The sequence below is a fragment of the Podarcis filfolensis genome, assembly GCF_964270895.1.
Source record: "Podarcis filfolensis genome assembly, chromosome: 7".
Taxonomy (NCBI): domain Eukaryota; kingdom Metazoa; phylum Chordata; class Lepidosauria; order Squamata; family Lacertidae; genus Podarcis; species Podarcis filfolensis.
The window spans coordinates 59,827,445-59,840,276 of NC_139603.1; the positions used below are offsets into that span (position 1 = coordinate 59,827,445).

The 12,832-nt window shown below is 41.6% G+C and overlaps 1 protein-coding gene across 1 annotated transcript in view; it reads left to right on the plus strand.

Moving 5' to 3' along the window:
• PI15 (peptidase inhibitor 15) overlaps window positions 1-11,792 on the plus strand; it is a 28,915-nt gene extending 17,123 nt beyond the window's left edge. The window contains exons 3-6 of the mRNA XM_083623451.1: window positions 3,206-3,324; window positions 4,092-4,224; window positions 4,346-4,461; window positions 5,553-11,792. Of these exons, the coding sequence (XP_083479577.1) occupies window positions 3,206-3,324; window positions 4,092-4,224; window positions 4,346-4,461; window positions 5,553-5,688 (504 nt within the window). The 3' untranslated portion in view covers window positions 5,689-11,792. The remainder of the gene's footprint in view (window positions 1-3,205; window positions 3,325-4,091; window positions 4,225-4,345; window positions 4,462-5,552) is intronic.
• The last annotated feature ends 1,040 nt before the right edge of the window (window positions 11,793-12,832 follow it).

The window sequence follows — 12,832 nt, forward strand, 5'->3', positions numbered from 1 at the left end:
TATACAGAACAAACCATCTATAAGCTTTGCATGCAAAATGTCCTCTTTGCCTTTCCTGATGACACAGACGCTCCTCTTGAAGGAAATCTCAAAGCCACGCCCAGTCAGCTGTGGGACACTGAGCAAATTGTCTGCAGCACCTGGAACATAAAGTACATCTTTGATGGTAGTCTGCAGACTTGCCAGTTTTACAGTCCCTTCTCCTGCGATTCGCAACATCTTTCCATCTGCCAGGTGGATCTCTCCATCTTGAGGCTTGAAGGAGATAAACAGGTGCTTATCTTTTGCTAGATGGCGGGTGCATCCAGAATCTACGATAAATCTGGCCTTGGCCTTTGGAGCAGCTTTTCCAGCAAGCGAAACCTTGTTTTCCACTGGCATGTGCTTTTGCTGCTTGCCCCCCTGCTCCTGGCCATCAAACTTGCCTTTAGCCTTCGGTGAAGCAGTGCCAGCAAACAAAACCTTGTTTTTCCCTGGGGTGGGCCTTTCACCCCCCTTCTGCTTCGGGCCATCTGCTGGCATCTGTCTCTGTTTACTTCTGGCCTTCCGGCCTCTGCAAAGATGATGCCCTTGGCTCCCATGGGAAACAGAGCTCTCAGCTGCCGACTCCTTGGCTCCCCCTGGAGACTGGAATGCTGCCTGGGATGACATCACAGTCAGCTCCCCCTGCAGCTTGCAACCGGTGCCCTCGGCATCCCTGCAAACACTCTCATTCTGGGAAACAGCCAGGACCTCCGATGCAGTCAAACTCTGGGCTGGGATGACTGGCAGATGGGCAACTTTCAAAGCATTCCACATCTGACGTGCTGTCTTGTTGCCAGCTAGCGTTTTAATTTCCTCCAGAGAGACGGATAAGACTATTACGTCTATGGCCTTTGAATGTTGGGCCCTCCATCTATCTGTCAGAGGAACTGGAGGGGCTTCAGACACAATATGCCACACTCCAAAGTGTTGCAACAAACTCTCACACCACACAGCCCAGGTCTCATAATTGTGCCGATTTAACTTTGGGCACTCAGCAGCTTCAGAAGCTTGTAAAAACTCCATTCCAGCTCTTTACTTGAGCCGTGAGTCTTTTTCACTTCAGAGACTCCTTATCTTGGCTCCCATAAATCTTGAGGCCTGCTTGGCTCGACTCCCAGGCCAATTAGGCCAGCCGGACATCAAAGACTCTTGCCGCAGCAAACAGAAAAGCCTCATTTGCTTTTGCTTTTGCTTTTCCCACACATACCTCAGCAGTCTGTCGCAGTCTTACTTTCCTGTAAGTGCCGTGAATCTGGGCCCGAAACCTGTTGTTGGGATACTGCCAGGGAGATAAAGCCCATCATGGCCCCCACGTCGCCTCCGGACGTCCATCGATCTCCCGTAGATACAGTATCAGCAATTAGCGACACGAGCTCCAGAAAACAGCTTGTGACATTCCAGAGCTGATGCACGCTCTATCAGCAGAATTCGCACAGCGAAAGATGCACGCAGGAGAGCATATTTACAAGTTTGTTCAGCGTTGGTCAGAACAAAGAAAAAACATGACTGCCTGCTTCGGTCTGCTCAGGCACAGAGAGAGAGACAACAGCTCTATCAAAACAGAAACATCCTGTGAACAGGAAATACGCAGACTCTGTGACTCACAAAGCCTGCTCCCTTTTAAGGTGGAACGGAAATATCCTAACACAGAGATGCTGGGAGCAGGTGTACTGCACACAGCCCCATAGCTCCCTTCATATTTGAGTTTCCAGTACATTTCCGAGCACAATTCAAAGTGTTGGTGCTGACCTTTAAGGCCCTAAACGGCCTTGGTCTAGTATACCTCAAGGAGAGTCTCCACCCCCATCGTTCTGCCCGGACACTGAGGTCCAGCTCCAAGGGTCTTCTGGCGGTTCCCTTGCTGCGAGAAGCCAAGTTACAGGGAACCAGGCAGAGGGCCTTCTCGGTAGTGGTGCCCGCCCTGTGGAACGCCATCCCATCAGATGTCAAGGAAATAAGCAGCTATCCTCTTTTTAAAAGACATCTGAAGGCAGCCCTGTTTAGGGAAGCTTTTAATGTTTAACAGACCATTGTATTTTAATATTTTGTTGGAAGCTGCCCAGAGTGGCTGGGGAAACCCAGTCAGATGGGTGGGGTATAAATAAATTATTATTATTATTATTATTATTATTATTATTATTATTATTATTATTAGAACTGCATAGGCAAATGCCTGAAAAAGCTTATACATGCATTGAATTAAGCCTCAGGAGCCTGCCAGACGTCATTTTTATTGTGCATTCATGACAATTTGTGCTCATGATGCTATTGAGGCAGTCTCTTGTGATCCCATGTCCAAGACTATTTGCACGTGGGTGGTGATACTGCTTTTAAGCAATGTACACCCTGTAACTTTCTGCTGAAGTCCTGTAACTTTTTTATCACAAATGTTCAGGTTTGGGGGTTTTGTCACACTTTTGTTGTGCCAGGGCACCTCCAGTTAGCAATAACATGGTAGCATGGGTGAAGCATAGCGGAACTAAAGCAGAATAATTCCATCACCAATGCACTAATATTGGATCAAGAGCATCTGGAAGAATACACCCACACTAAAGCACCCATTTAGAGGTTAGCTGAGTTAGTTGAGTCAGCACCATCATGTTTGGTTGATCCATCAGGCTTGTGTAAGAAACATGGCAGAAGTGACCAATCGGATTTAGGGAAGAGGGAAAGTTCTGCCACACCCCATGCAGTTGCCTTCAACTCTCTCTGTTTCATTCTCAGTGCTGTTTTTATAGAAAAAGAGGTGCTGAAACTCCCCACGAATGCCTTCCTTGTTTTCTTCTACAATGGTACCTCTAGTTAAGAACTTAATTCATTCCGGAGGTCCGTTCTTAACCTGAAACCGTTCTTAACCTGAGGTACAACTTTAGCTAATGGGGCCTCCTGCTGTTGCCGTGCCACCGGGACATGATTTCTGTTCTCATCCTGAGGTAAAGTTCTTAACCCGAGGTACTACTTCTGGGTTAGCAGAGTCTGTAACCCAAAGTGTCTGTAACCTGAGGTGTTTGTAACTCGAGGTACCACTGTAATGCCAATGGAGCCCACTTGAGAGGTGTGGAATTCCATTGAACTCCGGCTGAAAAAGCCCTGCTCCCACTTAATACAATGCAGTTAATATTTTAGAACTCCCCATCCTGTTTCTGTGTTCAGTATTACTAAAGAATATGTATTTTTCCAGGTGTGGGATGAAAATCTAGCCAAGTCTGCTGAAGCATGGGCTGCCACCTGCATTTGGGACCATGGCCCTTCATACTTAATGAGATTCTTGGGACAAAATCTGTCGGTACGGACTGGAAGGTGGGCAGATGACTTGTAGCATATCTTCATTCAATGTATTTTGGCAACAGTTACCCTGATGCAGAAGATTCCTGAGAACATTGGCACAAAAGCAGCCCCTTTCACTTAGTTAATGAGCCAGCTTCACACATGCAATAGGATCCAGGCACAGAGCATTCCTTTCCAGTGAAGTAAACAGAGGAGCCTATTTGTGTAGGAGTACTCTGTGTACACTGGAGCACATGGATCAGCAATGGGGTCTGACACAACACAGTGACTGTTGCTATTTTGGTAAAGAAAATTATTGCGATGTGGGTCCAAGAATACATGATATACAAATTAGGCAAAGAGATCACTCTTTAGTTGTTGTAAATGTATGCAAATGTTCACATTTCATTTTTTTAAATACTGTTTTATTGTTCACCATTTGGAAACTTCTAAAATTTTAAAAGGGCATATACACAAAAAATAAAATAATCACCTTCACAGCTCTGTCCATCCAGCAAAATCAGAAGCTATATAAATAACAGATTATGTATAAGTATCAGCAACACTCTAGCATCAAACAGAGCATGCATTTTCTTCAGCATGTCCCAGGGCTTATTCACAAAAATATAGGTCAGTTTTTCAAGACACCATGATCATGGAAATCGTAGTCACTCTGTAAGAGGCCAGAGAACTTGATCACGTGGAGGAAATAACCACAGCCTAATATCTGTCTTATGCACATCAATAATGCTGAACATTCAGAAATGTCCCTATCTCTCTGTGACTTCAATCACACCTAGGTATCGATCTATTCTCCAGCTGGTGAAGCCATGGTACGATGAAGTGAAAGACTATGCATTTCCGTATCCTCAGGACTGTAATCCAAGGTGTCCGCTGAGATGCTATGGGCCTGTGTGCACACATTACACCCAGGTGATTTGAGTTCAGCTTTTCATACATCAATATCATGCTTCAGTTCAGTGCTCGGCTCCCTACGCTATCTGTGTTTCTCTCCACATTTGACTCTAACAAATGGATATTAATCTTTCTTCAGATGGTTTGGGCCACTTCCAATCGAATAGGCTGTGCAATCCACACATGCCACAACATGAATGTCTGGGGGTCAGTCTGGCGACGAGCTGTTTATTTGGTATGCAACTATGCCCCAAAGTAAGTAGCTCTCTTTTCTTTTCACCAGCTTTCATATTAGCATGCAGGCTATCTGACTGAGCTGACTCATCATCTTTTTAGTGGTGCAACAGAGCAAGAAGAGGCTGGAAGCGCAGATCTGGGGCTTTTTTTCACAGTATGAGTGATGATGTCATCTGCCAGAGGGCCAGGGCGGATCCTCTTTGCTCTGGACAGCAAATGAGGAGATAATGGCACTTTCACATTTTTTCTGTCTACTCTCTTCTATCATTTGTGACAGATGAGAGTAGAGCAAGGGTGGGTAATCAGACTCTGAATACCATTGACCCCTGAGGGCACAGTCAATGGGCAGGGATGATGGGAACTGTAATACAGCAACATCTGGAAGGACATGGGTTTTCCAGCTTTGACAGCTTCTCTGCCCCTTCTGGGTGGCAGGGCCAGGCAGGGGTTCTTCTTCAAAGCTTGGCATTCTTGGTTAGGTGGCCAGGCTTTGTCCATATGTTTCCAACCCTACATTCGTAGCCATGGGGCCTAGAAACTTGAATAACATGAATATCACATCTGGTTATGATACTATTCCGTATCAAGTACCAACTCTGTGATTTCTTCTTCTTCTTCACCGAATCACACAATAGACTTAGCCCTACATACAACAACAACAACACGTTATTACGGTCATAGATTAGCATAAGGAGGGAGGGGTAAAATCATTTAAAAAACAACAACACGTTTCTTTTATTAAAAAAACTAAAAGGGATGGTAAAACAGAGGTAAAACAGAGGTAAAAGGTAGGTAAAACAGAATATATATATAAAAGTCCATAAGAATCCAAAAGAGACGAAGAAGGTCTAAAACAAGGGTTAGGAACATCAGACAAGAGTGAAAGAGCGCAAAAGGCTAGTATATATAAGACCACAGCTAACAGTCTACAGAGTACTCCAATATTAGTACTCATTATATCTAGTTTGTGGCACAGATCATCTGAGCGCTGCTGTGCAGAATCTTTAGCCCTACATAACAGATAGAAAACTAAGCCTAATTGATCTGTTGGAGAGATACTTCAAACAGTGATTCTATGTGCTAATCACATTATTACTTTTATTCCTCAGGGGGAACTGGATTGGAGAAGCGCCATATAAAGTAGGGGTGCCATGTTCTGCTTGCCCTCCCAGTTATGGAGGATCCTGCACTGACAATCTTTGCTTTCCAGGAGTAACATCAAACTACTTATATTGGTTTAAGTAAAATAGTGCAGCATCCCAATAACTATTCTGGTCAAATGAGACTGTAACAAAATATTGTATATTGAACTTTGCACATATTGTATGTAAATAATTTTAATAATATTAATAATAATAAATGTACTTTGTGAAGTAGTTTGAATAATTAGATTTCTGGATGTGGCAAAAATCCTCTTCAGCCCTGCTTAATTGACAGAGTCACCCTTCCAGATCACTGATAGGCAGAGAGGGATATCATATATTTACAAAGAGAAAGAAAAGGAAGCTATAGAAATGGCAAGTAATGGAGTGATCCACAAACAATCTCAACTGGGGTACTTGGATTTAAGGTAATGAAATTCTGCTTCCTTAAAAGTCATTGGGAATATATTTTCTTATCTTCAAAAACTCCACCATTACAGGGTTGTAGTGATATGCAATGTTCTGAGTTTTACAAATGTCTTCTAGCCAAACTGGCAAAATAGAAGATATGTACAAATCAAGCAATTTAAGGAACGCAAATTAACTCTGTAATAGAACAAAATCACCTATGAATTATTCTTTTGTGTGTCTGTTATTCTTTAGAATGAGAAAAGCAAGTGCATTTTGGTAAAATAATAATCATAATGTTTGTAAAAAAAAGGGGGGGGGAGGCCTTCAGATGATTTTGTGAGGGAAAATTTACTTAAACCTTAGCAGTGTATGTTTTGTAAAGGGTTCTTGTTCCAGAATCTAAGCAGTATTGAGCAAATGTTCTAGTTTATTTCTTTTCTTCAAAGCATGCACATTACTGCAATTGTGGCCTGGTGCTATGGACTGATTTTATCTGTGAGAGCACAAATAATGGAAAACATTGCTGCAGCAAGTAACATCCTAGCCATGTCAAAAGAGGCAGAACTTTCTGGCTATGCCCTTCTTGACATACCTTTTCTGACCAGATGCTCATACCTGAAGCCATAAAAGTTTCTTTGGGCACTGCAGGGTGGTCCCTTTACCCCCTTGGATTGGTACTCCCTGTTGACAGAGCAGACCTGATAGCTGCTGTCGTGCTAATGCAGGTCCCAGGACCACATCAAGATGTTCAGTAGATGGATTAGATGGATGGAGCTGTTAGGCTCCTTCATTCGTGGTAGAAAATTTGCTGCATTTGCCTTGTTCAGATTTGCTGTTCCCTATGACCAAGTCAGACTCAGTTCAGTACCTTTATCCTTAACTGGCTCTGTTCTGTTAAACTAGGTAACAGAGTTGTGAGTGATAGTTGTGGTTGAACCTTTGCAGTCATATATCTGAATGAAATGCCAGGCAGAGTAAGCATAGATGTATTTGCTGCAAATGACCACAGTAACATGTGGATGTCTGGAGCTGGGGCTAGCAGCATGCAGATGCTAGAGGTAGGGCCAGGAACACAATTCTGCCCCCCATAATTATGTTACTAAAGAGCTAAAGCGTAACTGATATTCATGGGTGCTACATCAAACTGATTTTACTCTTGTGAAATAAGCTGTTGTTCTTTTTGTATGAATGATCTCCTCTAGGGAGAGGATGAGTGTTGAGAAAAATGCAAATCCTATATATTTTTAATATTTTTTTGGGGGGGGGGATAAGTATGACATTAAAAACGCAATACTTTTTTTAAAAAACAGTGTTTATGCTTTCTAAACAGAACTAGTAACTGTAAATATATGATTCTGTAATGTAGCAGAAACTATTACATACATATGGTACTAATAACTGTTATTCTTCTACATTGTATGAATAAGCTGGTTCTGTGGAATAGCTGTCTTTCAACAGTTCAAGTAACAAAAGTTTTCTATTATCAAAGAGGTGCATAAGCTTTTTCACAGTCTACAACAATGGTGCTAAGAATGGGCGAAGGTCTGGCTGCATTGAAAGCAATGACTTATTTTTTTAAAAAAACATTCCTTTCAGTGAAGCCAGGATTAACCCATTATAAACACACTGTTAAGTGCAACAGGAAACAAAAATGAGATAAGCTATTTCATAAGAGCAGCTTCGTTTTAAAAAGGCAGCAAATTTTGGAGGGTTCAAAAGAAGTTCCCCCTCCACACAGCTAGGAGACATTTCAATGCATCACATATTTGACTTATATGACTGAAGAATAGTAGGATGTTTTAAAATACTGTGTTTACCTGTAATCTTGTGTTACTTACTATCAGCTTTCGGTTGATTGGTGCCAGTGGGTTTTAAACTAGGTTCCTCAGAAACACGGGGTTTATCAATAAGACGTTCAGCAGTGGCAGTCAAACTTTCCTGAAAGACAACTTGGGTCATCTCTATTATTATTGATCTTCTGTGATATAAAGGAAAGGCGGTTATATTTCGGGAAGAGCCTAGCAGGCCAGGTCAATGACTGACTGGCAGATGCATAGGTTCCTTAGCAGAACAATATGGGTCCCTTGGCCAACAAACTTATGTAGAAAACATTCCTTGACTATATGAGGTTTGAAAGTCATGGTTATATAATAGCAAAGTTGAGAAATATACATTTACCTCCATGGCCAGTATCAAATGGTGCTTAAGAGAACAGCTCCGTGTGAGGCTATGTCTTTTTTGCTAACAACAATGGGACAATTCTAGAGAGAGCTTAGACAACAATCCATCAAATATCTGGAGCAACAGCTACTCAACTGCTGTCTTGCTTCATTGCTGGCAAATACACAGTGTACAAAATTGGAGCAGCACAAATGTTGCAGTACGAATGTGCTGCAGTTTCTTTTTTAACAGAGGAGAAATTCTGGAGACTAGTCCCTGCGGTCTTTCACTGGAATTGCTATTTCTCTCAATGCCTTCATTATTACAGGGCTGCATGTTGATTAAGTTTAGGGTGAAAACTGATCAGTGACTTCCTGACTGGTATAGGCATGCCATTGTAAAAATACATTTTTGGAACATTGCAATCTTTTTCTCCGTCAAATATGAAACAAATGTTTACCAAAAAATGGGGATGGGGGGGGGGAGAGGACTAGTACAGAGTAAACTGAATTGGACTTCCAGATGCATGGTGAATCAGTGGGGTCCCAGGAATAGGAAGTGGTTAGCTTGTCCAAAATGTTGTTAGCAGTCTAGCACAGCTTTCACATGTTTTAATAATTACTTGAGTATTTTGGCTGATTTCCTCACCAAACAACCATTTTTGGTGCTAACATTTCATGCTTATAGTGTTAACTACACAGGATGGTGCTAGAAATGTTTTCTTTGAGTGGTAGCTTTACTTTTGATGTTACCAAATGTGCCCTGATAATTGTCACCTTCGTGACAAGGAGAAGCAGATTGTCCTATAGGATACACAGAATCTCTTTACCAAAGCACTCCACATCCTGTGACATCAACATCAGGTTGTTTAAATGGCTATCAAATCAATCTTTAGTAAAACAAATGAGATGAGAAAAGAATATAGGGCATGCAAACTAGTGGCTTAGGTTTAAAAGGGAACCAAATTGATTTGGTAGAGTGCGGTACCAAAAAAATAGAATGGTACTTAAAAAAACCAAAACCCTCACCTTTTTTGTAGGCTTGGAATTTATAACTTATTGATAGAAGCCTTTTGATTCATTTAAGAATGCCCTAATTAATCAGAAAGTGGTTGTTTTTTTTTAAAAAAACCTTACTATTTTTAAAAAATATAAGTAGTTATAAAAACCAGAAGAGGAATTCTGTCACACAGGAGGAAATGTTGAGCCTTCTGTTCATGCATAATCTAGAAAGCAAATAAAGTATTCATTTTGCTTCAGGACTATTGTTCTTTACTCAAATCCAGATTTATGCAAATTTAATTGATTGGCCAACCAATTACTTAACTAAGAATGGTGTTGCTGAAAGTGGTTAAACCACCCCACCTGAAGCTCTGCTGGGCTCTTGCCAGCAAGGCAAAGTGAAGGCAAAGGTGTGTTGTTATTGTGCTTTTCTGTTATTTTCTAGCTTTGAACACATTCACACTTCAGCCTTCCTATTGGGAGCAATCAGAGTAAAAGACTTAAACCAGCACTTAAGCTTGCCTAAATCTCTGCCTGGTTTGGGAGCATGTCAGGTGGCTGAGAAAGCTTTGAATCCTTTAAATGCAAGCCATTTCCTGTTCCTCCATTAGCAAGCCCAGAAACCACCCTGAAACACCACCCTTTTGGACCTTGTCAGTGTTGGTTTGACCAGGGCACCAAAGATTTCCACAGGGATGGGGCAGGGCTGTTCTGCTACATGAGGGGAATAGGAGTCTTCTAACAACTCTTGGCACCCTGAACAAACTACAGTTCCCAGGGTACTTTGCAGGGGAAGCCATGGATTTTTAAAGTGGTATGATACTGCTTTACATGTGTATAGTGCAGATAGGGCCTGGCATAAGCAAAACTGATTATTGCAATCCATCTGAAAGAATGAATATGAAAATGATGGCATATTCAAATAGATTTTTTTTTTAACTTCTGCAAGATGGAAAATATCAGTGGAACTGAGTATCAGTGGGATCACAACAATAATCAAACTTCACATTCTGAAGCTGTAATGGTTTCTTTAAAATCCTTGTTGACTATAGTGCTATAACCATATAAGTAAATGGTTTCAAGACTCTGGGCATTATGTAGGGACATTTTTTACATTCATCATAAGTAACTGTAGCAGTCCTGGTCACAATGACCCAAATGCTCCCAAACAATGATAGTTGAAAGTAATAGGCAGCCTAGTAATAATAAATGTACTCACTTTCTCCAAATTCAACATGCAATTAAATGGCAATCAAGCTGTTTCACTAAGCATGTTGTTGCCAGCCAGCTGAACAGCCCATATATTCTACCACTGATGGAAAATCATGCAATGATGCACCAAGGAACCCATAAAAACAACTATCTCAGATGTATTCACTGATAATACAGCAACCTGAGGTATATTAACCCATAAAGCTTGAGGCCACTTAAAGTCGTACACCCGAAATGTTTTAAATGTACCCATAAACCTTGTGAATTAGGAATGCAACAAATACATCTTGAACCTGTATATCATAGATCAGATGTCAAAGGCAAATTAGGAATATGGTAAGTAAGTAAATAAATGGAATAGAGATCCATGCACCAGGGAGCTCTGGTTATCTGCGGCTCCATGAGAAGTGTGCACTTTGGGCCACATTCTGCTGCTACATGAGCAGCCCCGGTAAACCACTGATTTTGGCTTTTGCTGCAAAATACTTAATATATCTCAGTTTGAACAGTTTGTTTGGGAGCAACTGCCATGGTAGGGCAGTGCTATGGAGTGAACGAAAACATAATTGCTGCTCACCTGGAGGGTGCAGGTTTGCGGCAGGGTGCAGTCAGGTTAAGGTTATGTGGGTGCACTGGCAGAGTCAGTCCGTTTCCAGCAGTGTACTCATGCAACCCAGCCCCCACACCGTCCAGGCAAGTAGTAGGAACACAACTGGGTGTGTGGGTGTGTGTGTGGCTCTGTGGCACCCGTCTACCATGCCAGCTCCTCCTGTTCCTTGTACTACAACAAATGCCTTGTTTGGACATCACCACAAACTATAGCTTGTCATGATGTATGAAGTGAGAACTGCTTTTCATTAGCTATGGTTTGTCTGAACTTGCCAGATTTGTAAACCATGGTTTGAAGTTGGTTGCTTGGGCATATAATTGGTGAAAATGAAAGAAAATATTTCCAGTCCTCCTTCATATGAATACTTGAGTCTGAGGAAGTGCACAAACCTGAGCCTTACTCAGGTAGCACTACATTACGGTATTACATCCAAACTCAGCCGATGTTATGAGGACGGCTTGAGGAGGACTTTCAAACTTGCTAAATACAATATGCTGATTGCTATCTGGAAGCAGCACTTAAAATGTATTTTTTATGTATTTATATGACAGAACATCTGTTTCCCTTTTATATTTCTGTAACCTTTGTTGGGTGTTCCGCACCTTTTAAGATTTCCTGAGAATAAAGTTCATTGTTTGACACGGGTGTTGCAATGAATAAGCTTATTTTCTCCCATATTATTATGGTTTTATTATGAATTGTGGCAAATATTACACTCTCTATTCTTGATCTTGTGGAAATATAAAAGTGTAGATGGTTTTGAGTGAATGTATAAGAATATGCATTTAAATAAAAATGGTCAGTATTTCATCAGTTTCATTGTTATTTTTGCCCCTTTGCACAAAAGTGTGGGATCAGTTTTCATTGGAGGAGCAGAAAATGCATGAACAAGCATGCACTATATCACCCACATGCCTTGATTGGGATAGGTGTGTGTGAATCAGTCCTGATTGGTATGAATCAGTGCTCTATTGAAAGCGTATTTTGTGTCTCTTAGCTTGTTAGTCTGCACATGGATGTGAAGGGCTGGTCTGCCAGTCAAAAGACAAATTTGATAAAGGCAGCTTCTGAGGGGAAATCTCATTGGGGAAAACCTTAGAAGATGCAGATTGCAGGACTCAAAAAGGCTGATTCATAGTTAAATTTGTCAGCAATTGTAGCTGCATTTTTCCAGGAGCCACAATCACAGTGATGCCTTCCAGCTCCCTGCACATAAAACTGAATTTACACTCGTTTTTTTCATGTGGTTGTGTGAAAGAATGTTACAACTACTATGAACGAGGGTGAACCAGCCATCATGTTTCTTAAAGCACATGCAAAATAAATATGCCTCAGAGTACCATTTAGTACTATGCCCAGATTCCTAATTAGAGCAGTTTTACATGCATAGGTTATATATGAATCTGCACCCAGTTTCTTGGTTGTGTGCCAGTCTGTAATGTTGTATTATTATAGCAAAGTAAAACTAAAAATAGTTTCAAATAACCCTTTGCTGTACCTTCAATTTTGTCGGTAATTATAGCAGCTAACTGATGACCAAAGCCAAGAATGTGATTCAGTGGGTTCATGAAGTAGGTTTATAATGCTGTCAAGCTGCAATAGGTCAGGTTCTGGACTGTTGGGTTCCAGCAAAGCGGGGAGGGGCATTGCTCTAGGCTGAAGCAGGATTGGGTTCCAGAGTTGGGTGTGTGTGGGGAGAGAGCCATGGGCCAGGAGGTGTAATCAAAGCCACAAAGAAATCAATGTCTCATAGAGAAACCTGTATGAGGACCAGGTCAGAAGCACATAAGCAGTCAAAACCAGGCAACCTCTACAGTGGCAAAACCAGGCAGGAGCAGGTTCTTGGGCAGTGT